The 26,086-nt window shown below is 38.7% G+C and overlaps 2 protein-coding genes across 9 annotated transcripts in view; one reads left to right on the forward strand and one right to left on the reverse strand.

Annotated features, from left to right (window-relative positions):
* The window catches only part of LOC110089307 (uncharacterized), a 30,096-nt gene extending 15,172 nt beyond the window's left edge, over positions 1 to 14,924 (reverse strand). For 3 of the 7 annotated variants that reach the window (XR_013544614.1, XM_072986366.2, XM_072986365.2), the window contains exons 1-5: positions 13,514 to 14,503; positions 9,991 to 10,114; positions 6,055 to 6,176; positions 3,534 to 3,672; positions 1,725 to 1,846 (exon numbers count right to left, since the gene is read on the reverse strand). Coding sequence is in view for 6 of the 7 variants with exons in the window: in XM_072986366.2 (XP_072842467.2) it covers positions 1,725 to 1,846; positions 3,534 to 3,672; positions 6,055 to 6,176; positions 9,991 to 10,114; positions 13,514 to 13,651 (645 nt within the window). In the remaining variant the exon portion in view is untranslated. Of the gene's footprint in view, positions 1 to 1,724; positions 1,847 to 3,533; positions 3,673 to 6,054; positions 6,177 to 9,990; positions 10,115 to 11,724; positions 11,950 to 13,513; positions 14,504 to 14,679 lie in introns of those variants that run through there. The other 4 variants (XM_020812271.3, XM_020812273.3, XM_078392361.1 and 1 more) reach the window with 4 other exon arrangements.
* Positions 14,925 to 14,929: 5 nt separating this feature from the next.
* SRP54 (signal recognition particle 54) overlaps positions 14,930 to 26,086 on the forward strand; it is a 56,599-nt gene continuing 45,442 nt past the window's right edge. The window contains exons 1-7 of one of the 2 annotated variants that reach the window (XM_020812279.3): positions 14,930 to 15,175; positions 17,230 to 17,339; positions 17,731 to 17,822; positions 19,680 to 19,764; positions 20,835 to 20,939; positions 22,762 to 22,828; positions 22,908 to 22,965. In XM_020812279.3, the coding sequence (XP_020667938.1) occupies positions 17,262 to 17,339; positions 17,731 to 17,822; positions 19,680 to 19,764; positions 20,835 to 20,939; positions 22,762 to 22,828; positions 22,908 to 22,965 (485 nt within the window). In that variant the 5' untranslated portion in view covers positions 14,930 to 15,175; positions 17,230 to 17,261. The remainder of the gene's footprint in view (positions 15,176 to 17,229; positions 17,340 to 17,730; positions 17,823 to 19,679; positions 19,765 to 20,834; positions 20,940 to 22,761; positions 22,829 to 22,907; positions 22,966 to 26,086) is intronic. The other variant, XM_072986364.2, reaches the window with a different exon arrangement.

A 26,086-nucleotide genomic window follows, 5' to 3' on the forward strand; every position in this document is an offset into this window, starting at 1 on the left:
GAAGCTGACTCAATACATTTCAATGGCTTTGCGAAGTCAATTTTTGCAAAATTAAGTGTGTCATAAAAGGGTCAAAAATGGTTTTAAATGCTTGGATTAGCTTCTGCACCCTCTAAAATGGATGCAAAAGTTAATTTGGCTTTGATCTGACTTTTCGTTAATTTATGGTGAATTTTTCCCCCCAACTTTTGACAGCTGTCAAAATCTGACAGCTCCATTATTTCCTATGGGGGAAGAAAAAATTCACAAAAAATTAACGAAGACTCAGCAACTGTTCTAAATGCTTGGGTTCATTAGAGGACCCCCTAAGTCGTGTGCAAACCTGATTTGGCTTTGATCTGAACTTTCGTTAATTTATGGTGAATTGTTTTCTCCCCCATAGGAAAGCATGGAGCTGTCAGATTTTGACAGGTCTATTGGTTCCTATGGGCCTAAAAAAAAATCACCATACATTAACGAAAAGTCAGATCAAAGCCAAATCAGGTTTGCACATGACTTAGGGGGTCCTCTAACGAATCCAAGCATTTAGAACCGTTTTTGACCCTTCTAAGACACTTTTTTAATTGAAAAAAGAAACATTGTTAAGTGAAGCAGGGGACCTAAAATCGCATTCGTTATGCGAAGCATGGTCCCAAACTTCGCTAAGCGAAAATCGCCCATAGGAAACATCGTTATACGGTGCATATTATTTTCTAAAAAAACACATCATTATGCAAATTCATCGCTAAACGAGGCAATCGTTAAGCGAGGCACCACTGTAGATCTTAAGCCAATACTTCATTATTATAGAGTTTTGAAACTTTAACTCTCTAGCTAGTAAAGGAAACTCTGCAGAGAAAATATGGAAATTTTCCACTTCGGTAAAGGAAGCCAAGATGAAAAGAGTTATTTCAAGGAAAAAGTGAATGCAGTATCTGGAGGCTATCTTCCATTCTAACTCTATAACTGTTTAGATTTCAATGGTAGAGCTGATAATTAACAAATGATTCTGTTTTAGGATTCACCCTGCATGTACCTCATTTGTTGACATAATTTATTAAGATAATGTCAACAAAGAACTTGATTTTGTACGCAAGCGACTATGATATCTAGCTAGGCTTTAAAGGAAAACTAGAAAAAGGAATATTGCTTCTTCGGTTTAGCCTGTTATATTTATGAGCTACCTGATTCTGGAACATCTTTTTAGTTTTAGCATGGCTCTACAATTTTCTTTTTTTATAAAAGAATTTCTCTCCTGTCTACTGAATTCCATAGAAGCAATCAGAGTGGCTAATGTTACAATAAAAGGTACAAAAGCAGAGAAGGAAGAACCAAATAAATCAGTTTTTTCTTCCAGAGTGATGTCTGTGTCACCAAAGGAAAAATGTAATTAGTAACCAACAAATAATATTTATTGGGAACAAGGTGAGTTTAATAAGATATCACTTTGCCTTGAATCTACTAGAATAATGTATGCTAACTGGCAAGAACACTTCAAAACCCAGGGCGAAGTTCTTTTGAGGTCTGCCACTTGAGATCATTTAAACTTGAGATTCCAGCGACTTAACCTGGTCATTTCTACATGTTAAACATTAGTTTGAGCCTCTGACACTGAGCTACAGTACTTTGGTAAGACTTTTAGGAAACCACATCTCAAGATAGCATAGGAGAATGAGTATAAAACACTAGGAAAAAGGGAAAGATACATTGCACAAATGTTAACAAATTTCTGGATTGTGTTTTACCCCAAACAGGACTGCACCAAGTCTGGAACCAACATCAACCACAACCTTTCCAGTCAGGTCAGGCAGTACATGTTGATAGAGAAACTTCACCTCCATAAGGGAAAAAGAATGGGAAATGAACTCTAGGACAAAAGAATAAAATCAAAGGCTTGCTGGAACAATTATTCAGACACTAGTTAAGTAATTCATATTAAGTTTAGTTAAATTACTGCAGAACAACTGGTTTGAAGATTAATTTGTTAAGAAATGTGTTAACCATCACAAATGATCTTGGACTATTTTATATATTACAGAATTCATGGAGTTGAATTAATTATAAACAAAGAATAGTGCACAATTATTTTCATAAGTCCATTGACAGAGAGAAAAAGGAGGAATCCCTAGGAAGCCTTAAAACAAAGCCAAATTAAGTTTGCAAAGGTTTTACAGGGTGCACTAACGATTCCAAGCATTTTAAACAGTTTTTGAACATTTTAAGACACTTTAAAAATAGCGAAAATGGACCTGTCAAAACCATTGAAATGCATTGAAACCTATTCAATGCATTCCAATGGGGGAACTGCGTTTCGCTTAGCGATATTTCCTATGGCGATTTTCGCTTAAGGACGGTAATCCCTGTGATGAACTTGCTTATGAAAGTTAAATAGATTTACTTTATAGTGACTAAGTTAGTCTAGAAATCCATTTGATTTCTGTCTGTAAGTTAGAGAGATGTCCAAGGCTCAGTTTGCAAAAGTTCTGTGCAGACCAAGGTAACCTTTATCTCGTCGCTAAGCAACTGTCTTAGCCCAGACAGAGCAAGGACATAATTCCTTATTTAAGATTTATGGGACAAGAGAAGAGAAGAAGAGCAGAAGGGAAGAAAGAAGAGACTTTCCAGCACGGAAGGATGATCATCAGAAGAAAGACTCAGAAACTTTATTTTTGGAATGGACAGTAAGATTAAACCTAATAGAATCTACAGTTTTGTTGAAAATGTAGTTAGTAGTTTGTTATTTTTGTATTTTGTAGAGGAATTATATCTTTTGGTGATGGCTGGGGTTTGGAAATAATTGATTATGTAAAGATGTCTTGTTTAGTTTGTTTAAACTAATTTCTTTCTAAATTCTATTTTTCTAATAAAATAAGAAAATGCTAAATGTCTGGAAGTTGGCTTCTTGGATAGACCATGAGCTACAATAGTTAATTGGCTACTTTAAATTGATGTGTTTAATCAGGTCACGTTCATGCTACCAATTTGGGGTCCTACATATTAAAGAGGATGATTAGATCTCCTAAAACTCCTATAAGTGTTTTGTTCTTTGTTAAATCGGATCAGACTTGGGAGAAAGAATGATTCAGCTGCCCTAGGGTAAAATTAAAGGACCCAGTTTTGCCTGATAAGGAGCTGATCATTCCGGACCCTTTCTGTTCCGTAGAAAAGCAGTTTCTTTGGAAGCTTGCCTTTTCTGACAATCCCTTCCCATTGGAACGGATTATCCAGTTTTCAATGCATTCCTATGGGAAATTGTGTTTCGCTTAGCGATGTTTTCCCATAGCGATGTTTTTTTTTTGGAACCAATTAACATTGCTAGGCGAGGCACCACTGTATTTACTTTTGAATGAGAGAACATAATATTGCCTGCCACATTGAGGAATTCAGTAACTGGCAATTACTTGCACAGCTCACTCTGAAAAACCTAGTCCCATTTTGACTCGGACCCAAAAGAAACTGCATATTCACTTTGCGAACCAACCATTGGACCTGATGCTTGGGAAACATGAGTCAGTTTGTGGTTTGGCTTGAAACAGCAACATATAAATGCTTACCTAATGGCGCTGTCCTATGTGAACCACATGTTAAACAGTAATTTCTGCTCATCTCGCCCCTTTCACACAATGTGTCTATACAGTCATCATCATAAAGGAATGCATCAATGTGAACAGTTGGCGTTGTTTGCTCATGTAGCTGAAGAAAAAACAAACAAACAAGGATTTAAGTTTATTTGTTGGCCAGTGCTAGTCTCCATATAATTTATGCCTTAGGGCTTTGTGTTCAATGTGGACCTCTATTTGTATGTGTCTGTCTTCTCTTTTTTTAAAATAGCAGTTACTAGAGGGTACAAATCGGCTTTTGCAGTTAAATGCTTCCCTTTGTTAGTTATGTGTTATCAAGTCAAAACTGATTTATAGCGATTCTAATAGGCATTCCAAAGTAAGTGTGATAGTTAAGGAGTTGTTTTACCAGTTCTAGTCCCCCAGTAAGTTTCCACGGCCAAGTGGGAATTTGGACCCTAGTCTCCAGAGTCCTAGTCTGTCAATCTATCCACTACACCACACTGGGTAACTCTTTTTTTCATAGTCACATCTATTTCTCAGTTAATAAAAACTCACTGCAGCTATCTTTATAGTACTATTGAAAATACAATAATATAAATTAAATATGCAAATTGGCCTCTTTGGCCACATGTCTTCCCTTTAAACTCTTCCCCCCCCCCACTTCAGAATGTGGCCCTAGATCTGCTGACCAATACGAAAAATGGTCCTCAGCTCTACCACTTGCTATACAGAAAGACAAATACGTATCATACAAATGTTGCTGCCCATTTTTTGATATTATGGGACTGCTTGCAAAGGTAGCCCCTGTGTTTAACAAACATGGAAAGAATGTGATAAACAAATAGGCAGTTTCATGGGAGGTATATTTTTGTAGCAAAGAAGTGTAATTTACTCTGTTAAATATCTACTGTGACAACACAACTGTTATACATTAAAATGCCAGAACTATACATTGGTAAAATCATTTCCATGCTTATTTTTCCAGGATAAATCAAATCCAGACACAATGCCAAAATAATCCACCATCTATCTCTGCTGCCTTCTGCGTTATAGTAAATCACTGTTTGAGAATTAAAGTAGGTATAGGTATGTTGAGGAATTACTGTAAAAGTACTTTACCTATGAAATGGACTGTAGCTGTGCTTGAGAAATGCATAAACAGTAGGGCATCGTTTTGAAAATAAAATTCATTCCAGAGAGATTTTGTGTGTCTCTCTCACTGGCATCTCACGCCATGTGATATGGCTGACTGGCCACTTTCCCAAGCTGCCTTGTTTGCCCTTCTGAATGACTGCCACATACTGTATCGGTATACTAGTGACAAATTTCTTCCCTTGCTTAATTTAAATTCGCCTCCACTTAGCTGTGAAAGGGTCAAGTACAAAATTCTGAGATATAATTCTTTGCTGGCCTTCCACTTCAGCTCCTATACAGTACTTGGTATTTTGCCAGAGCTCAAGTACTGAGCTAAAATAAATAAAAGTAACTTTCAAAATCTAGGTCTGAGTCTAAGGGCCAGGATCAGAAGACCGTGCAGGCAGGTCTTCTTGCTGCTCATACCACCACTCAGGCATGTCTCTAAAGGTTATATGTTTGTCAGGGAACATCATGTTGTTCGGATATGGCAAGAACCAACATTCTAGCCATTGTGGGTTAATGTGCTTAAAGACCTCACCTGTCCCTTTTATTCAGTGAGGCTCTATAAGTCTTTGCCTCTCACTCTCACTCGCACTTCACTGGTGCTGACTGACTGACTGAGACCGTGTGTGCTTGCCTAAGTTTGTGGGTGTTTCCCAAGCCACCACAGCCCTACTTGTTTTTACTGTTCGGTATGTTTTGTTATGTAGCTTTAGTAGTTTTATTGTTTTCTTAGGATGTCCTGTTAACTTTTCCTAAGAGAATTAGATAAAGATTATCAAACTTTTGTTTCAGTGTCTCAAATTTTCCCATCACATATGAATTGTACTGGCCCATCAGCAGAGTGGAAAAGCTTATACCCTGCCTTTCCCCCTATTATCTGACTTACACTTCTGCCCAATATTTCTTAGATCTGTAGTTCATAATCTGTTCAAGACAGTCAAGTTCTGACAATTCAGGAGGATTTTTTTAAAAAATGAGTTAATCTGAGCACACAGAGGGTGTGAGTGCTAGACCTAGCCTCCCTCCATCGTTGCTGTTCACAAATGGAAAGCAACAATCTGAAGAGGACTGCCTTAGCTGTTTGTAAGACTCTCCATGTTTTGGGGCACCTTGAAAAGTCAGGGCTTCTGTACATGTGAAGAGGCATCAAATGTAGAGGAGGTTCTCCACAAATAGAGAGCAGCAATGGATGGTGGTGGGGATAGCCCTCATTGCCTCCTCATGCATTCAGAATGCCTGACCACAGCTAGTGATGCACTTAGGTTATCCTACAAGTCAGTATCAGAACAAAATCTTAGACAGTGAAATCACACAAACTTGTAACTTTTGTAACTTTTCCTAGTGCACAGGGATGTGCGAACATTAAACTTACTTTTTGAAGAGCAAGATGCTCTGAGTTGAGCATTGCCCCAGCAGGCAAGGAATGTCGAAGATCTTCAGCAATACTTCTGACGATAACATCCTTATTATTGAATGTGAATTCATCAAAGTCACCTATACATACACACACACATTAAAAGAACACATGGGGCTATTGGATCACAATTATATTTAATACACCCATGGTTTCTACAGATGTTCAGCATTTTTATTTGAAGGCACAATATTTAAATGTGTGTTGCTGAATTTTTCCGGTAAGATACATATTTCCATGCCAATATTATTAGGTATTCAAAAAGGCCTCAACAAAGCCAAAACCTCTCAGTTTTAAGATGTATAAATTTACTAACACAGTAATTTTTGCCTCTACTAAGGTTCGATTATTTCAGTCAATATACAAGAAAGCACCAAAGATGCTTTTGAAGTCTTTAATTAATGACAAAAATATGCAATTGCTTACCCTGTCTTTTTTTGACACATATTTTGTTTGATATAAATATATAAAAATTGTTGGAACAGTTTTTGAGAAAATCATAGAAAAATACAGAGAAATCATAGATCAATGGAAACATTTATGAGACATCTTCAATGGTATAAAATATTGAGATTACATTTCCAAAAGCAAGAATTTGACCTGCAAGGGATTATTATGTGTTTTGCTATCTGTAGACCTGTTTTATGGTACAAAAAGCTCTCCTCATTGCAGACCATCTTCTGTGTTATTTCCAATTTTTCCTCTTAAAATCACCCCTTTAGCAAATTCACATGCTGAGTACCAGCAATACTAGAATCAGAATGGAGCCAAAAAGAATGCAGATCGAAATATGAGCATATATGCAAGAAACCACAAGCCCAGTGAATAAATTTGCTCAGTAGCCATAAGATTCAGAGTGTCAGATGGAACAGAAAATGGGTTGAAGGGTTTCTAACCCCTCACAGCATATGGTATGCTGAAGGGAGGTACAACTGGCTGGCTGCCTGGAATGAGAATTAGTGCAAGTCTGTTAAGAGTTATGATATATTGCAAATACTGGCTGAAACCCAGTAGCATATAACCAAAGTAGGCCAACTGAATTAGTGGTGATCTGGTGAATCAACTCCTCTCTATGTTCCATTGATTCAACAGGATTACTCTACTTGCGACTTACTACTGAATTACTGTATTGCAGGTCCCACTCATCCTTTATAATGCTGACTTTCCTTCCACCAATTACAGAATGTTTGTACATATGACACATTGTGACACAGTCCCAAAATGCATCCCATCTATTTTAGATCTATTTTTGATAGTTCAATGTGTTCCCACAGCAGTTCCAAGCACTATTTTTAAAAAGGATATTTTGATGTGAAGGAAGGAAGGAAGGGTCAATGTATTCCATTACAAAATCTGTCCTACAGACTTATCCAGTTTACCAGTTACACAAATGGTTTAAGTGTAAAAAATATAATTTAAAACCTTGTGGCTGTCCAGCATGCAAGCACTGGACAAGATGCAACAACTGGAGTCTTCTCTAGGTTGAAACAGAGTTGATCTCTGTAAATCTAATTTTGTCACTGTGGCAACAGGAAGTACTATATTTATCTCCTACCTATCTTTAGCCACATGACCATTGATATAACATTGATATAATAGTTGAGACATTTCATAATGACCATCCCCTGCTCACAGAAATCTCAAAACTTTCACATACTGAAGCTTGAGCATGCATGTCGCTTGCCTTCATATATTAGCAAGGCAAATCCTTAGTTCCAGAGACCATCATGACATATATAACAATGATGAACGAGGGGAAAGGATTGTGACTCCTTCAGACTTATTTATTTCTTTGTGAACTTTTATGGATCTAATTCAAGTGAACTGTAATCCATAAAAGTTCGCATTGAAATCAACCTGCTAAATGTTAAAGATGCCATAAGACCCTTTTTTTTCTTTCGTTTTTGTTACATGCATGGAAACCTCTGTGAAAACAGCATAATGGTGCAATCCTTGGCCAGCCATGTAAATATATATTATGTGGCATAGGCCAAAGCTTATGTTACAAGGTAATGTCATATAAACATCAGTTCTTTATCAGATGAATTCTCATTTCAAAGTTTGGTGTGAATGAACAACCGAAATTGGTAAACAACTTCACCCTCAGTTTCCTGACTTCACAGAGCTAATCTATAGCAATAACTGAAGTTCCATACTGACGTCAGAAAATTCCTGGCTTAAAGGTGGTGGATAAGGTTTTAAACTTGTTAATATGGTAAGTGAGGGTATGGGTTCTGAGAAACAGGAAGGGAATGACTGAGAATTGTACATGTTGGGGAGGGGAGTTCAGGGAGCAGAGATGGAGAATTGCAAAAATGGACAGAGAAGGATTCACTGTGAGAAGGTTTTGTAGTGACTGGGACTCAAGTGACAGAAACTGCCTCAGCTGTCTCTTGCTTGGATGTGGAGAACCATGAGAAGCTCCAACATTATCAAAGATGCTGTAACAGAACCCAAAGTATGACATCATTCCTGCCTGTCAATCAGGGGATGGAGCAGGAGGGGCAGAGTCAGAATGACAGTTGGAACAGCTGGGTGAGACAGTGAGGAGCTGGAATAAGAGAGAGAGAGGTTCAGGCAGAGTTAGGGACCAGAAGTTATTAAGAGAGTGTTAGGATTTAGGAATAGAAAAAGGGCCAAGGAAGAGAATTGAAAGAGTTAAAATATAGTGAACAAGCAGGAATGAATGTCTAAGTATAACAAGAGAAATATTGACATGATCTGATATACGTTAACACCTGATTTATTATACATGAACATATGAAACAGTTATATTTGATTCTCCTTATGATTTGTTCAATAATAAAAGAATATTTATTTAAAACCCTTGATTCCTGAAATTGTATGACCTTTTGGGGTGACAGCTCCTGAGTGTGTGGGATTTGATTTGGTATTAGTATAATACCTGGTGGCAGCGAAAAGGGCGTATTTACCTTTGTGGAGCTCAGAGGTATAAAGGGCACAAAGGGGGACTGCCACAGATGCATTCGTAGAAGGGGAAGAAATTGGGACTATTGAAGTGATGTAACACTTGGTCCCAGAGATGGAAAAGTTACATTGTAACAACAACTCCTAGAAAGCCTTAGTGCCTCATGGTGAAAGTTGTAGTTCAAAAAGCAACATTTCTATTTCTCCATTGGTAGTCAACTTTGACACTTGAAATACTCTAATGAAGGGACAGTAGATAGAGAGAATAAAAAGTCATTTCTCACCCCTTCTACTGTACCTCACTCTTGTCCATAATTATCTCCCTATACCCATTGCCTTTTTACCTCCTTCCAAAACCTCTCTCCAGCACTTTCCAAGGTGAGGATAGGAGGTGCCTTTCACCTGACAGTCCTTCAAATACCTGAAAACAGCTAGCTCATTATCTCTCATCCTTCCCTTTTCCAAGCTGAACATAGTTAACTCCCTCAAGCATTCTTCACTGGGCTCAATTCCTGACTCTGTCCTATATTGTTGTCCCTTGCTGGGTACACATCAGTGCAAACTCCTTATACAGCTAAAAAGTTGCCATAAAGAAGAGGAAAATATTCAGACTTCACAAAAACTCAAGGTTTCTAGAAACAAACACATAGATGGGGTGGGGAGGATTCCGAACACAGCTTAGTGGGGACTAAGCATTTCCACAGGGATAAGAATGCTAAACACAGAGTGTGCGTAATGAGGATAGAAAGGAGTTTCTTGGGAAGCTGTCTAGCTAGCAACTGAACAGCTAGCTCGTTAGAGACTGAAGAGGAATGATACACTACAACATTTGGTTTCAGATCCCAGTTGTACAAAAATGAAAAGGAGCAGCCAACACTTTGCATACCTTAGGAGGCAATGCTATGAGAACTCAGAACAAGCAGGAACTTGACAGCCTGACAAAATCTTAGAGGAAATATTGCTTACTGGTTGTTTTCATCCAGTGAAGGAGACGGGGCACATCCCCTGCACGCACACCCTTTGCCACGTTCAGAATAGCAAGGCGAGCTGTTGAAAAATCCATGCTTGAATGGCTTGAGCAGTTCTCGAGCTAAATTGCAAAGAAAGGCCAGAAGGTCCTATTATTGTCACATCTTATGATGTCCAATAGAAAGCTGGTTACTTTGCAGCAGGTCCACTAAATGGCAGGCATACAAAAAAGACCAGAGGCCATATAGAATGTGATTCCACAAATGCTGATGCCTGAAGAGGATCCCCTGCATGACCAGCCACAATTTTATTGCTAGTTAGAAAACAAAGAAAAAACAACCTTTCATTTTTATACCATAAACAATCCCATACAATGGTCAAAATCCTGCTTAGCATACTAAATTGCACTTGGAGGCCCACTGAATCAGTGGAGATTTAGTGAGTCAGTTCTTCCATAAGTTCCATTGATTCAAATAGGGCTACTCTAACTGTGACCTATTTTAGCACAGCAAATCACAGTAAGAATTAAACTGTAAATTACTCAGAGAGAGCTTTGAGTACTGTACTATGGGGTGGTGTATAAGCAAAATGCTTTATTATGGTCTTCTATCCACCAAGACACTACGATCTGATTTCCTTGGGCCAGCCTTCCTTTAGGAATACCTTGCATCCAACTCCTTGCACCAAGGAAGCATTCAACAGATTAATTGTAAATTCAGTGGTGAATTTCTCAACATCATCTACCTTACTGAGAAAGCTAAAAATACCCAGATGTTATCACTGGAACAAAATTCAATTAACCATTATAAAATTCCAAGAGAAAGGTAAATGTACACCATCTACACTCATATAAGAAATAGGCATAGGGGAGTGCTCACTTCCCATCCAAAACCTTCACTGCAAAAAAAGATGCAATTTCTTGATACAATTTCTAAATCTAAACAACATAATTAACAAGCACAAGGATAAAAACTAAAACAGGAGTTCCCTCATTCAGAAAAAATAAATCAGTATCATTGCAGAAGCCTTGTAAAATATTCCATTGCTATCAATATTCTAACTGTCCCAAACAAGGTTTATGACTGTATAAATACCACATTCACTCTAAGGTCCCTGTATTCCAAGTAAAAGATAACCTAAACTTCCACATCAAGGGAGAGGCAGGTATTATGGCAGGTTAACCATTCTCAAAACAACAGAACAATTAATAAATGGGATAGTGACTGCAAGATATTCAGCTCCGAATTTGTGGACCTCTAATTCTATATAACTCAAACTCTCACTATACAGCTACAGTATTAATTCTACATTTATGAAAGAGAACACAACTAGACATTGGAAGAGTTGTTTAACCAGGTTTGCTGAATCCAAATCAAATCAGGTAATACCTTATAAAGGCAACAGAAAATGCATCACATCCTGGCTATGTGTCACTAAACTAAGAGCATTCCAGCTTAAAATTACACAGCCTGAGCTATCAGACCTCAGGGCGTCCTAATAATTTATAGATACAATTTTATGATTAAACCTTTCATTCATAAATATTTTTAGCAATTTTCAGAATAAACGGAATTCTTTTCCTTCTTTATTTTGTACAGTATATGGGGTGTACAATTAAACTCCTCAAGCCAACATAATTCTTCTTCACAAATAATAAGTCAGCATTCTCTACCCACTTCCCAAACAAAAGTGTTGAACCAGTCTCAGAAGTAGAGTAGAGAACTACCTTACCATTTTTATTCTGTTCTGCGCAATGCCCACTGCTGCCACATGACAGATTCTCAACTTTACTCTTTTATGCTGAATAGCCCAGTCTCTCTGGGCTGCTGAAGGGCAACTAAACAGAGGACTAACATTCCCACCCCCAATTACAATATGGGGTAGTTGTGTTTTCCCATAAAGCTCTCAAAACATCAGCCTCCGAAACATCCTGTGGGATTCTTGCAATAACTCGGTATTTCTCTGCCAAGAACTGAGTCAGCACACAACCTACTTTCATCGTCTCTGTGGTTTTAAGCTTCAATGCACTGTTAGGCTGGTCTCATTTCTTACACACCACCCAAAAATTATCTTCTTGCAAACACTGTACCTATACTACATCTAAAGTAACACTGTTCCATGGGGGGGGGGGGAGACAAAAATTACTGCGAAGGAGGACATGGAAAACCGAAAAGGATGACTTTCTCCACAAAAAGAAATATTTTTCCCCTGAATATGCATGCTTATTTAAACTATTATATAGTAATATCACCACAATTAAATATTATTACTTTAATTGGAAAAGCACTATCACTCATCATGCACTAAACTGTGACTAGGTTACTTAATCGCCTTGGGTCAGAGCACTGAAATGACAGGATATAAATCAAACAAATAACTGAGGCATAGTGTTTAATGTCTCTTGGAAATGCCCTGTGCCTTGTGTTTTTTGTAGCTTAATGAAAATGAATATATAAAGGAAGAAAATAGTTTTATTGAAATATCCAGCAAGGCAACAATGAGTTATTTCAGAAGAAAGGTCTGAACAGTGGGTCAAAATGTCAATTCCTGGAACTGAGCTCACATCAGAAGTTCATATAAAACCAGCATGCCATGCCATATTCTTCCTGCCATTTATAATTACATCAGCGTATGTAGTTTGCATCTTTTCTTACAAAATTGTAAATTTATCTAATCACCTCCCGACAATTTCACTTTTAAAATGAGAAAGGGCTGATTAGATACATTTACCAACCAAGACCTCTACTTTCCACCCTTGGCCAGGGAAACTCATGATGGGAAATACTGTAAGTTAGAATGGCCCCTTATGTGTCCCTTCCAAAAGAGAGGACAGGCATCACCAAAACAGGAGGACAGCTTTTCAAACGGAGGACCGTCTTCCCTAAAGAATGCGGCCACACTAAACCCATCCCTCACAACTATCTTCAACCACTCTGCCAACTTCACAGCATTCATATCCCCCACCTTCACATCTTGGGCGAGCTGATTTTGACACAAAATTCCCTTGCTTTCTCCTTTCCAACAATAAATAGCTTAGCCAACCACTAAGAGCTGTCCTTAATTTCTTCATCTTTGTCTGTGAGAGTTCCCCGTCCTTTCTTCCTCCTGGGACTCATCTTCTCCGTAACCCTTCCTTTGATTTCTCCTAATTTCTTTCCAACATCCTTCAAGGGTTCTTGGGGGGGGTGTCGGGGAACACACCCCACCTCAAGAGCTCAGCTTTCGCTAAAGGGCTGACAGGGACAGAAGCTTCCAGTCAGTCAGAGAGCGCCCAAACGACTTCCTCCCGAGGCCCCACATTGTTTCCCCTCCCCTGCACCAACTCCCCCCTCGTCTCCCCAAGCGAACGGCTTGAACACCTCATACACACGTGCCTTTCCTATGCCAACTTAGTGGCGCAACGGGGACATGGTGCCCAAAACGTCAAGCCCGCCGCTCACCCGTTATCCCCGTTTACAAGCCCGCCTTTGGAAACACGCCCAAAGCCACCCCTCTTATCCACAAACACACAGACACACACACGGGCACTCCAGAGTCTCTCTCCTCGGTTGGCCACATCACCTGGACCGACACATGGACGGGCAGAAGAACAACACGCCGCCTTTTGGGAGGCGCAATGATGACAGCAGAGCGCCCTGTATGGAGAAACAGACCACATTTCAAAGGGCTCCACAAACGATTCACCAGTTACACGTCCGGCTCCCCTGTGCAATCCGTAAAACCTTCATATGCGGGGCAAGCGTAGAAGAAGTTGCTTAAGCTAACACAGATCAACATTCAAATAAAGCAGGCAGGGTGACAGAGTCTCTTGCACGGAAAAAAAAACTACCCAAGAAATCAGTAAAAAAAATTATTTCTTCCTTCCAAGTAAGACGTATGCTTCTCTTCCCCTCACGGATCTCCTCGCTTAACGTAGCCTCCTTTCGTACAGTACATTGAGGCCAGAGCATCTACTTTTCAGAAAAGGAGAAAATATGGTAGTCACACTTTCTAAATGGCGAGAAAGAAAAAGAAATCGAGCTTCTACAGTATACCTATAAAGGCTATGGTTTTAGAGGACACCCCCATTGCGTTGGGGGGGGGGATTGTGCAGAAAGCCAATATCAACTTTCAATAAGTACATGTCAGGTAGACATTTTCCGTCAGTTTCCCACCCCCTATTATGGAGATACAGGGATTTAGATGTGCCTTTTATAAGAGCGGGGAGCGCCCCTCCATTTTCGTTGGAAATGCTGAACGCCAAGTCCCAGCGAAACTCTGTTCTGCTACAGTAAACAGCCTGTGCTGTCAAGTCGGAACCGACTTCTACCGACCTTAATAGGGCTTTCAAGGTAAATGAGGCATTTAAGGGGCGGTTTCATTCCCCTACTTAGTTTCCATGGCCAGGAATCCTGTTCTTCAGAGTCCCAGTGAGTCACTCCATCCACTACACACCACAATGTGAATCAAACACCTACTTTACAGTGTACAGTATGTCTCTGCCTGGATACTATAGCACGATCTTAAATGCCGGCCGGGCGGCAGCGCTAGACCCCTCCTTCCTTTCCTCGCACACTCCATCTCGACCTTCTGTCTCGCCCCTAAAGCCGCTATTAACCACCAATCGGAAACCTTTGGCTAAGCCAGATTTTTTTTTTTTTTGGTCAATTACAGCTCCCACAATTCCTTATAATGAATCCTACTGACCGGCGTTTATGGGAGTTGATGTCTAGAACTCTACCAAGCCGAAGGATTCTCCCCCCACCCCACACTCGCCGTTTTAAAACATCAAAGCTTCCTCTGTCTAGTAGTACAACGTCTTTCCAGCCTGACCTCCACTTCTACCCCCGCGCGCTTGCCCGATGCAAGGGCACTTTCTGCGAGCATCTGTTGCTCCTGACCCCAAGCAGAGGGTTTCCTAGACATGCCCCGGAAGCGGAAGTAGGGCGATCAGGTGTTTTTTTTTTTAAAGGCGAGACGAGAAGTGGAACTCCGTAAGCGCCTTGTAGTGGTGACGTGACATTCTTCCTGGTTGCTTGGATGCTGTTGGGGGAAAGACCGGGGAGCCGCGACTGGGGTCGGGCCGGAGCCGTCGGCGTCCTCCGGAGAGTCCCCCTCGCCTAGCCCGCTTGTTGTGGGGCCCTCGCCGCGGGGCCAGGCCCAGCCAGGCCGCAGCTTCAGGGCCAGAAAGCTTCCGTGTTTGGTGAGTTCCGTGGCACAGTGGCTGCTGTCACTCAGTAAACTAGGATCCGGATTTATTTAGGGGGGGGGGAAGTACCGCGTACTTTTTCGGGTTACCCCTAACTAGCTCCTTCCCCCCCCCCCCCCAGGTTTCCATACTTCGTGGTTGTAGGCAGCTGGTTTCAGGGCGGCTCCTGTACTTTTAGTAAAAGAAACCCAGGCAGGCATGGTTGTTGTTGGGGAAGCCGTCAGTCCCCTGAGAAGAATTGGCGAGACGAGTCATCCCTCGGTCTGGTTATCCCTTCATTGCATATGGTTGAAGCCACACAACCTTTCTGTTCTCTCTTCATGCCGTGCTGGGCTGAGCCAGTGCCACTCAAAAGTAACTCTGGGTCTTTGCTTAAATTAAGTCCTCGATAGTTCAAAAGGAGTTCGTATAAACTAAAATGAGAGTGAAAACCTGTATGCAGGCATCTTTCACAGTTAAACATGTCTGCGTTTGCCTACTTCTTTTGAGAAGTTACTAGGGGCAAAGGTTTTGCTGCCCAGATATTATTGATATGCACCCCCTTTTTCCCCTTACACAAAATTTATGAGTTGTTTGGAGACGTATGTAGTGGTCTTACATAGTTGGACTGCGCTCTTGGAAGTGAGGGTAGTTGTTGGCTGATAAGGTCTTTGATTCAGACAAAACAATCTGAACTGGAGTTGTCTTATCTGCTAAATCTACACATAGTTCAAATAAACAGTATGCATGAACTGACTAAAATATTTCTGGTGTTTCTACCTATTCTTAAGCTACAAAGGCAAATCAATCAATCAATACACCACCAATCTGTTTAAAAATGCCAGAAAATAAAACTGATGGGATGACAGTGTAATAGCTGTAAGCAGGTCTAGTTTTAAGCCTCTCTCCATTTGACAGAACTTGCTCTTTGGTAAGTTTTGGGACTGTAGGTTCATTTTTGTGCTAAATCTTAACTGCTGAATGAGCAATTCTTTCTTTTTTTAGTGCCCACATATTAGCAAATATTAACAGGGAAAATTATTGTGCTCTGAGGAGATTGTTGTGTGCTGTTCACCATAGCAAGTACAGCAAACAGGTGCTGAAGCTAGAAGTGGAGGTGAAGTAGGAATATATGCCTTTTTAGTTTCCATTTGTTAATTGATACTTTACTCATTATTTAAGCAAGTTTCTGTTTCTAGTTATAAGAGATCCTAATTTAAAACTGTTGATTGGAACTATGATTCCAAAAGTTGACTTGAAGAGCTGTTAATTTAAATTTTTTTAATTGCATTAAAGAAGTAGGGTTGCTCTTTTTGCTCTCCTAACTTGATATCCCACTAACTAAATATAAAATTATGCATAAATGTTTGCTTAGCATGTGGAAATACTTACCATCTGTTTGAATGTTTATTATATAAGTATTTGATGTGCTTCTGGATACCCGTTGCTGGAGAATTCAGTGGAAGAGTGCTATTGCACACACATATGTTGAAGAAAGTTGTTTGGGCATTGTGCATACAAAACAATACCTTGAGCAAACAGTCAACCAATTTTTAAAAAACCTCTACTAGACACAGAAGGGACCCAACTGATTTACCTCTATGAATTAAAAGCTAAGCTTCACTAACTACCAAAACAGGGTTATAAATGCATAACTGTCTTGCAAATACTCTCTCTGTTAGTTATTTCCCTACTGATTATGGAATGTTGACAACCTGGAAAATCTTTGGGCTAGAGGTGATTCTCGAAATTGGCAAAGCTCTCTTTTCCATTATTAAACAACCTTTAAATAATGCACAATTAGCAATTAAATAGAATTGCTCTGATTATTTAGATTTGGTATGTTAACTTTTGGTTGTGAAAAATGGAAATGTAGTAGTAGGAACAACTTATTTCTTAATCTTATGTTGATTAGCTTCATGCTTTTGTAACAAAGATTTTAAAATACTACATGTGGTAATTTCAAAAAAGGATTAAGTTTGTACTATTGTTAGATTAGCTCACATATAGGGGATAGTGTGAGGTTTGTTAAATAAGAAATTAATAATCTTAATAATGTTTCTTTGCAGATCGCATTTGAGCAGTTTCTGAAGTTGCCAAAATGGTTCTAGCAGATCTTGGGAGAAAAATAACATCAGCGTTGCGCTCATTGAGCAATGCTACAATTATCAATGAAGAGGTATGTAAGCATTCTTGTCTCATCATTATCTCATATAATTTGGCTTTGGAAAAAAGAGTGGTTCACATTAAAGTTGTAACTAGGATACTTAAGATGTGAGAGCTGTTTAAAACATACTATATGGCAACTATAATAGGACAGGGAGTATTATCTCATGAGCTAGTTCTATTTTCTGACTAGCTCAGACTTCATTTCTAGTGTTGGCCTTGTTTAAGCGTTTTTTCGTATGCTGTGTTGACACTATTTTTATTTATTTGTTTATTTGATTTATATCCCACCCATCTGGTCTATACAACCACACTAGGCGGCTATTTATTTATACCTCAGATCACATGAGATATATTCCCAGATAAGTAATTTTTATTTTTAAAATCTTTTTCTTTCGTACAAGGTTTTAAATGCTATGCTAAAAGAAGTATGTACGGCATTACTAGAAGCTGATGTCAACATTAAGTTAGTGAAGCAACTCAGAGAAAATGTCAAGTAAGTGAACAAAGAAACATAGTATTCATTAAATTTATTTCTTGAGATTGCTCAAGTGTGTATGTATATTCATGCTTCTTAATCCTCTCTGACAAAGGTACATGTGATTCTTTGTACTTTTTCATTTAATGGTCAGCAGTTTAACTGTGTATCTTTATACACATGGTTGATGCCAGCCATGAAGTACTCTTCCTTTAAAAAAAAGACAAATTCCTCTCTGCTTTCAGATTAGACAATACAGCATTCTGTAAGTATTAATGATAGGAGGAGACAGTCTAAACAGAAAGCTGTAAATTTTGAAATGGCTGTTGAATTGGGACTATATTGGGCAGAATGATAGGAGACACTGTCGATGTTAAATACTTAGGAACTAGTTGGAAAAACAGTTGTGACAATTGCTTTCTGTTTGGGTGAGAAGTGTTTGACAGTTGAAGAAAGGCATCAGATACTGGCATTTTCCTTTGCTTGGTGTTTCACCGTGAATGATGGTGAGCACAAGACAGGATAATATGGACCACTCTGATTGCAGATATTGGTGTTGTCATCATTCAGGCTGGCCCTTGTTATGTAAGGCTTGGCATCCTTTTTCCTTCTGCTAGTGTGGACATGGTATTGCAAGACAGTATTGCACTCTTTCCTGACACTTTGAATTGTGAACACAGAATCAGTATCCCACAGTCAAGGAATACCTTACCACCTTGAATGAGTTCAGATCTCCAGGGCCAGATGAACTGCATCCAAGAGTACTGAAGGAATTGGCTGAAGAACTCTCAGAACCACTTTCCATTATTTTCTTGAAATCATGGGAAATGGGTGAAGTGCCAGAGGACTGGAGGAGGGCCAATATTGTCCCTATCTTCAAAAGGGGCAAAAAAGAGGAACCTGGAAACTACAGGCCAGTCAGCCTGACCCTCAATCCCAGGCAAAATTCTGGAACAGATTATAAAGTGGTCATTGTGTAAGCACGTAGAAAACAATTCAGTAATAACTAGAAGCCAACACAGATTTGTCAAGAACAAATCCTGCCAAACTAATTTGATCTCGTTTTTTTTGATCAGGTAACCTCCCTGATAGACAGAAGGAATGCTATAGACATAGTATATCTTGACTTCAGCAGAGCTTTTGATGAAGTACCCCATGATATCCTGATTAGCAAGCTAACTAGGTGTGGGCTGGATGGATGTAGTGTCAGGCGGATATACAATTGGCTACAGAATCATACTCGGAGGGTGATGATTAATGGGTCCTTCTCTAACTGGGAGGAGGTAACTAGTGGGGTACCCCTAGGCTCAGTCTTGGGCCTGGTGCTCCTTACTATTTTTATTAATGACTTGGATGAGGAAGTGCAGGGAATGCTTGTCAAACTGGAAAGTGATATAAAATTGGGTGGAATGTCTAATACCCTAGAAGACAGGAACAAATTTCAAAATGACCTTGATAGGGTGGAGCACTGGGCTGAAAGCAATGGAATGAAATTCAACAGGCATAAATTCAAAGTACTGCACCTTAGAAAAAGAAACAATTGCACAGTTACAAGATGGGCTCAGCAAAACAACGACTGAGAAGGATTTTAGAATTGTCATAGATCACAAGCTGAATATGAGTCAAGACTGTGATGTGGCTACAAAAAAAGGCAAATGCTATTTTATGCTGCATGGAACAAGTTCAGAGAAGGGCAATAAGGATGATCAGGGGGCTGGTCTGCTGACCAGGGTGGACCATGTTTTAAAGGATTGAATTAACATTCTTACTTTGCTTACTCACTCCTCCTAAATACATGTCAACTGACTTCAACGGGCTGTTGAAATGTTCTTGTGTTGGTTTTGATCGTTTACTTATTTTCTTTTTTAATTGAAGATCGGCTATTGATCTTGAAGAAATGGCTTCTGGCCTCAACAAAAGAAAAATGATTCAGCATGCTGTATTTAAGGAACTTGTTAAGGTAAAATGTTTGAAAGTACAAACACCAAGTTTTCTAAACTACGTTCCTTTCAGTACAGTCAAGAACTCTAGTCTTCCTTATTTCTCTTATCACATATCCTTTGTTGTGCCTCCTGCCTGTATTTCCATATGACTAGTGAGTGACTATCACAAAGATGGTGTTTTCTAGTTGTGGATACATGTGATCTTGTTATGTGTCCTTAATTCTGACCAATGGTGACCCTGTGAATTAGTGACCTCCAAAAGGCCTGCTCAGCTATTGCAAACTCAAGGCTGTGGCTTTTGCTATTGCATCAAGTGTGGTTCATGTTTTGTCGTCTTCTCTTCCTAATGTCTTCTACTTGTCTCTGCATTGTATTTTCCAGTGCTCTCACTGGAATCTGGAATTTAGATGTGACTGCAAAAATGTGATGAATTACAGTAGCCTGACATAACAAATGGTGATGATAATGAGGGTGCAGTGAAGCAAATAATCTGAGCCAATTTTTTCTCTTTGGCTATTAAAGAAGGATCTATGGCTACTACATTTGCTTTCACCAAGAAAGTTTGAAGATGGCATACTGCCAAGGACTCGGGTTAAACATGCAGGAGTAGAAATGTGAGGGCTACCTACTGTCTTGAACACAGCATTCTAAAACCTGCTAGAGTGGCCTTATGCCATGACACAGGTCTTCACCTGCAGCTGATATAATAAGGGGAATTCAGAGGTCAGATATGTCAGGGCAGGGAACTGTGCTCTGTTTGCTTCCTATGGAGTATCTTTGTAGCACAAGATAACATGGAGTTGTCTTAAATACTTATTTAGAGAACTGAGAGAGAATTAATTGCAATAGCAATACTTGGAAAATATATTTAGAATCAGCAAATGAAATTCTATATTATTTATTGTTTATTTCTTACATTTATATATGGTTCCATTATTATGATGTACTATTCTAGGCAGTTTGCAGTGATAAAAACACAACAATCAAAATAAAAATACACAGAAATTATATAATTTTAAAGGCTGTGTGCAGATTTCTGAGACTGTGAAGTCATGCTTTCTAACACACACATACTTTGGCTTTACAGCTTGTAGATCCTGGAGTCAAAGCATGGACCCCAACAAAAGGAAAACAGAACATCATTATGTTTGTTGGACTGCAGGGAAGTGGCAAAACAACTTCATGTTCCAAGGTAACTTACAATCTTCATAATGTTTAATGTGGCTCTGTCTTGTTTTGCAGGGCAAGGGTGTTTCAAGTGGCAGGTGGGGAACAGGGTGAGAGACTATTATGGAGGAAGCTCTGGCATATCATCAGAGGTTTCTGTTAGGTAACAAATTCTTCTCTAGTGCTATGTTCTTTATACCAATGTTTTATGAGACATAGCACAGGCAGTTAATACTATTATGCAAATTTAAATAATATCTATCAGTCATCATGGAAAACTATGAATATAACCATCATTTGAGTCTGTGGTCAGACTACAGATGTAGAGGAAGAAGCCAATAAAAGCTTTTATGCAAGTGTCCCAAAAGAAATTGATCACAGATGAAAACAGATCATGTTAATACTCATGGGTGACTACAATATAAATGTAGGAAATATGGAAGAAAATCCAATATACGTACCATAAATTAGAAATATTAAGTTTACATTCCAGTGCTAATGAAAGTTGATACCAAGATTTTTAGTAACTCTAGAATCATCCCATTAATTTCTTATGTGAAGAACATGATAGTCAAGATTTACAGCGACGTGTACCAATATGGATGAAGAAATGCCAGCTGTTCAAGCTGGGTTTTAAAACGGAAGCAGTACTAGAGATATTTTGCAAATATACATCAGCTGCTGGAACATATCAAAAAATTTCAGGAGGAAATAAGCTACTGGACAAGAGACTAATGTTAAGTAAGAATACAGTCAGCCAGAATGATTTTTAGTTAACGAATGTGACAAGATTGTCTTATTTGTCTGTTTGGACTAGATGCAGAACATATAGAAAACTGAATTAAATTGAGATGGAGGAAAGAAAAATGTGGAAAAAATCACTAATTTAAGATGTACAGAAGATAACATGTTGCTATTTTCTGTCAGTAATAACTTGAAATAACCACAGATGATATGTGAAGAAGGTGCAAAAGGAGGATTGTTGAATGTTAAGACAAAAGTAGCTATAGGATTACTAGAGTATTTTAATATTGACTGTAGAGAAATTGAAATACAGTAGTTTCTTTTACTATCTTGGTTGAATCATCAGTAGTTAGTACAGAGGCTTTAGCCAAGAAATCAAAGGAAGACTGAAACTGAGAAGGGCAGCAATGAAGGACTCAGTAGAAGAGACAGTAATGCTGGGGAAAGGTGACAGCAGTGGGGAGTGGGCAGGAAACCTAATATGAGCTAGCTGGATAGCTCCGTGATTTAAGTATAGGCCCACAGAGCTAGAGATTGGGAGTTTGATTCTCCACTGTGTCACCTGGAAGGAGAGTACACACACACACGCATACGTACGTACGTAGATACGTACGTGTATGTGTGTGTGGGGATGCTGACTCTCCTTCCAGTGACACAGTGTATATCCAGAGGAAGGGAATGGTAAACCTAGTCTGTTTGTTTTCTGTCTAGAAAACTCTAGACTCTTTTGCCATGAATCAGACTTGACGGCACAGTTCTTATTAAATATGAGACAGATTGACACAGTAAAGCCTCAGGTTTGCAAGGGCTGAGCAGGGTTGTTAATGATAGGATCTTTGGAAACAGACTTTATAGGATTATTGTAAGTCAGCAGTGACTTAATGACATCTAAGAACAATTGAAATTGAGCTAAACAGTAGCAAACAGCTAGTCTATAACTGTATACTAATTATTGTTTGTATTAGAAGCTGACAGATTTAAGGTACCAGGCAAATATTTCACTCTTTATGCTGATTACTGCAGAATAATGAAAAGATGTAATTTAAAAAAATAGTCATAATCATATGGCATTGTGGATATATCGTGTTTATTTTTATTAACAGTTGGCATACTATTACCAGAGGAAAGGCTGGAAGACGTGTTTGATATGTGCAGATACTTACAGAGCAGGTGATACTTTATTTTTAGTTATTCTGTTTTCGTTAGATGTGCATATTTTATACTGCTAACAATTATTTGTACTACACAGGTGCCTTTGACCAGTTAAAACAGAATGCAACAAAAGCAAGAATTCCATTTTATGGCAGGTATGTATCATAATGTTCCACGTTAGTTGCTACATTCTGTGGTCATAGGTTTTGTCTCATGTTGGATGCCATTCATACAGCAGTGGAGTGCAGTGGAGGGGTTACCTCCCTTTCTGACTGCATCCCAGTCCAGAACCATCTCCAGAGGTATGTGAAACTTTTCTGGCTGCAAGAGATAGTAAAAGTTACTTGTGTGAAGATTATACTGGATTTAAGATAGCTCAGTAATAAAACTGGAATGAAGACAGGATTTTATTTTACTGTTGCCTTTGATAGTAAAAAGCTTCTCATGGCACTAAAGAGAACCTTAATGTGGAGTTAGTGTTTGAAAGTTAGAGGGGAATTTGTCCAGTTTTCAATGGAACTCTTTGTAAGAATGCTATCACTGCTACCTCTGCTTGATTATATTCCTGCTCTCATCTACGATATACCCAGCCGTGAATCAGATTTTGTGAGCATAGTTGGCACAGTTAAGAATATATTGGTGTTTTTATTAGCCAAAGTCAAATCAACAAACTCCTGTTTTCCAAACTTAGCATTTTTCTGTAGAACAATTGCATTGCCATGCACTTTACCTGTTCTTCAAGGATTTCAAAACAGATTATTTTTTTAAAAAAGGAGAATGATCAGATTAAATAAAAGCCATTAATCCAGTGCCAGTCACTGTAAATATTTATTTTTGCAAAATAAATAGAGTCATGGCTTGTCCCAGGACCTTGGGTAAAAAGTAACTCTATGGAAAGCTGCATTTTGATTTATTATGTTGGCAAAATTAAAATTGGAAAAAAGAAGGGGAAACATTGTGCTTTTTAATAAATTTATTTCAGTGTGAGGTTTTGACTGTCAAAATCTTATCCTAACAGACAAAAAGAATCTGAAACTTAATCTGCATTCCATCTGTAAAGCTTATTCCTTGGCCAGTCTATGAAACGTCAACAGAATAGCTTACAAAAATGTTAATGCAAGATAGAAAAACCAGACATAGGGGACTTTTAAAAAAATACAGAAGTCATAAAAGAAATGAGAAAGCACCCAGACAGTTTTGGATAGTCAGCCAAAACAAAATCATAATAGTTGATGCATACTGCTTCATAATCATAATTTCTGATTGTAATAGTCAGAATCTCTGATAGCAAGTTTTAGCTAAGTCCTCCTTGATTCTTCCTTTGTAATTCCTATTTTCTACAACAGTCAGTTCGAGAGTCATAACAAGTGTGCCTGGGAAGCTGAAGTTTTCTGAAAATGGTTTTCTATGTTGTCATTCCGGATATTAGAAAATGACTGCATAAATAAATTTCAGTTTATCTCTAAGGGCCTAAATAAAAATCAAGGATTCTTAGCATATTATATTTATTAATTATCCAGATTTCTCTAATATATTGTGGGAAAAAATATTTGTCTCATTCCATGCACACTTGACCTTTGCTCACACTGAAATAAATGTATGTTTTAAAATGTCAGCATATTTCAAGCTTTTTTGTCTTCCCCCACCCATATTACTTTTGCCAACATGCTGAAACAAATTAACACATTTCTTTGATTTATTAATTGGTGGGGAGAATTATGTATCCCCTTTCCTGATAGTGAGGAAAGTAGCAGGAAATCAGGACCACTTACTCTTTAGATCCTGTTCCGTTTCTGTGGCATACACAGTTTTCTTTTGGTATATACAACAAAATGTGTATTCATCTAGGTTGTGAAAAATCTCACTAGTTACACTTGTCAGCATAATGCAATTGTTTCAGTCTTGGCAATGAGATGCTAGAAGTCAAGAAATTAGAGTAGGCATTTGTGACTTTGCTTGAGTTGCTTGGCTCCTTGTCTATAACTGACTTCTTAAGATGAGGCAGCTTGCCATGTAGATTTACACTAACTGCATTATGTTGGCCTCAAAACTTTGTAAAATATTGGCTGGTCTTTACATTGGCAAATAATATAAATGCAGAGGAGGGATGGGGTCTCCTCTCAATCATCCCAGAGTGCTGGACACGCAACAATAAGCTCAGGTACAGGAAGCCAGATTTCAGTTGAATATCAGGAAAGACTTCCTAATTGTTAGAGCAGTACGACAGTTAAACCTTGAGATGTGGTCAGTGCTCCAACGTTGGAGGTATTCACCAGAAATTATCTGGCAGATAGCCTTTGATTTATATTCCTGCATCAAGCAGGGGGTTGGACTTGATGGCCTTATAGGCCCCTCCCAACTTCACGATTCTATGAATAATTGTAGGCTGAACTAGATAAGACTCCACAACTTGCTAATCAACTGTTTTTTGTTTGGTGACTTGGGCTTCATTTGCGTGTGGAATGTGCAAATACAGTTGCTTTGAAGAATGAGTCTTTAGAGGGATGGTATTTTATTACTTTTGACTTACCTAGTTCAAGGCTGTAAATGGGTTGAGAAACACATTACTGCAAACAAGAAAGCTAACAGAATGTTGTATTTGTAGACACTTATTGAAGGATAAGAACTGTGGTCAGTGTAATACTTGTGGAAGCTTCCAGCTGACACGAGGTACTTAGAGGCCATGGTTCCATAACTGAGAATCATGTAATGATGTAACCAAAGCAAGAGTGTCAACACTATGCAGGCAGATTGCTGATATTATCATGGGCTGTTGGCCAGTTGGCAATTGTATACAGTGGGGTCTCTACTTAAGAACTTAATCCGTATTGGAAGGTGGTTCTCAAGTTGAAAAGTTCTTATGTTGAATCTGCATTTCCCATAGGAATGCATTGAGAACCATTTAATCCGTATCTGCTCTTTTCCGTCCATAGAAACTACAGTGGAACCTCTACTTAAGAACTTAATCGGTTTTGGAATGGTGTTCTTAAGTTGAAACATTCTTAAGTTGAAGCAAAATTTCCCATAGGAATGGACTGAAAACCAATTAATCCGTTCTGGCTGTTTTTTTGTTATGTAGAGGTACGTTCGTACATTGAAGCATTAGTTCCCATAGGAACTAATGCAAAGCTGGTTAATATGTACTCTACCACTAGGGGGAGAATTTTTTTTAACCTAAGATGACCTAAAGTTAAAAAAAGAGCAGGAAAGGTTTTTTTTCCTGTTCTTATCTTGGATTTCTGTTCTCAAGTAGAAGCAAAATTTAGCAAATGGAGC

Source organism: Pogona vitticeps, chromosome 1 (assembly GCF_051106095.1).
Source record: "Pogona vitticeps strain Pit_001003342236 chromosome 1, PviZW2.1, whole genome shotgun sequence".
In the NCBI taxonomy this organism is placed as follows: Eukaryota; Metazoa; Chordata; class Lepidosauria; order Squamata; family Agamidae; genus Pogona; species Pogona vitticeps.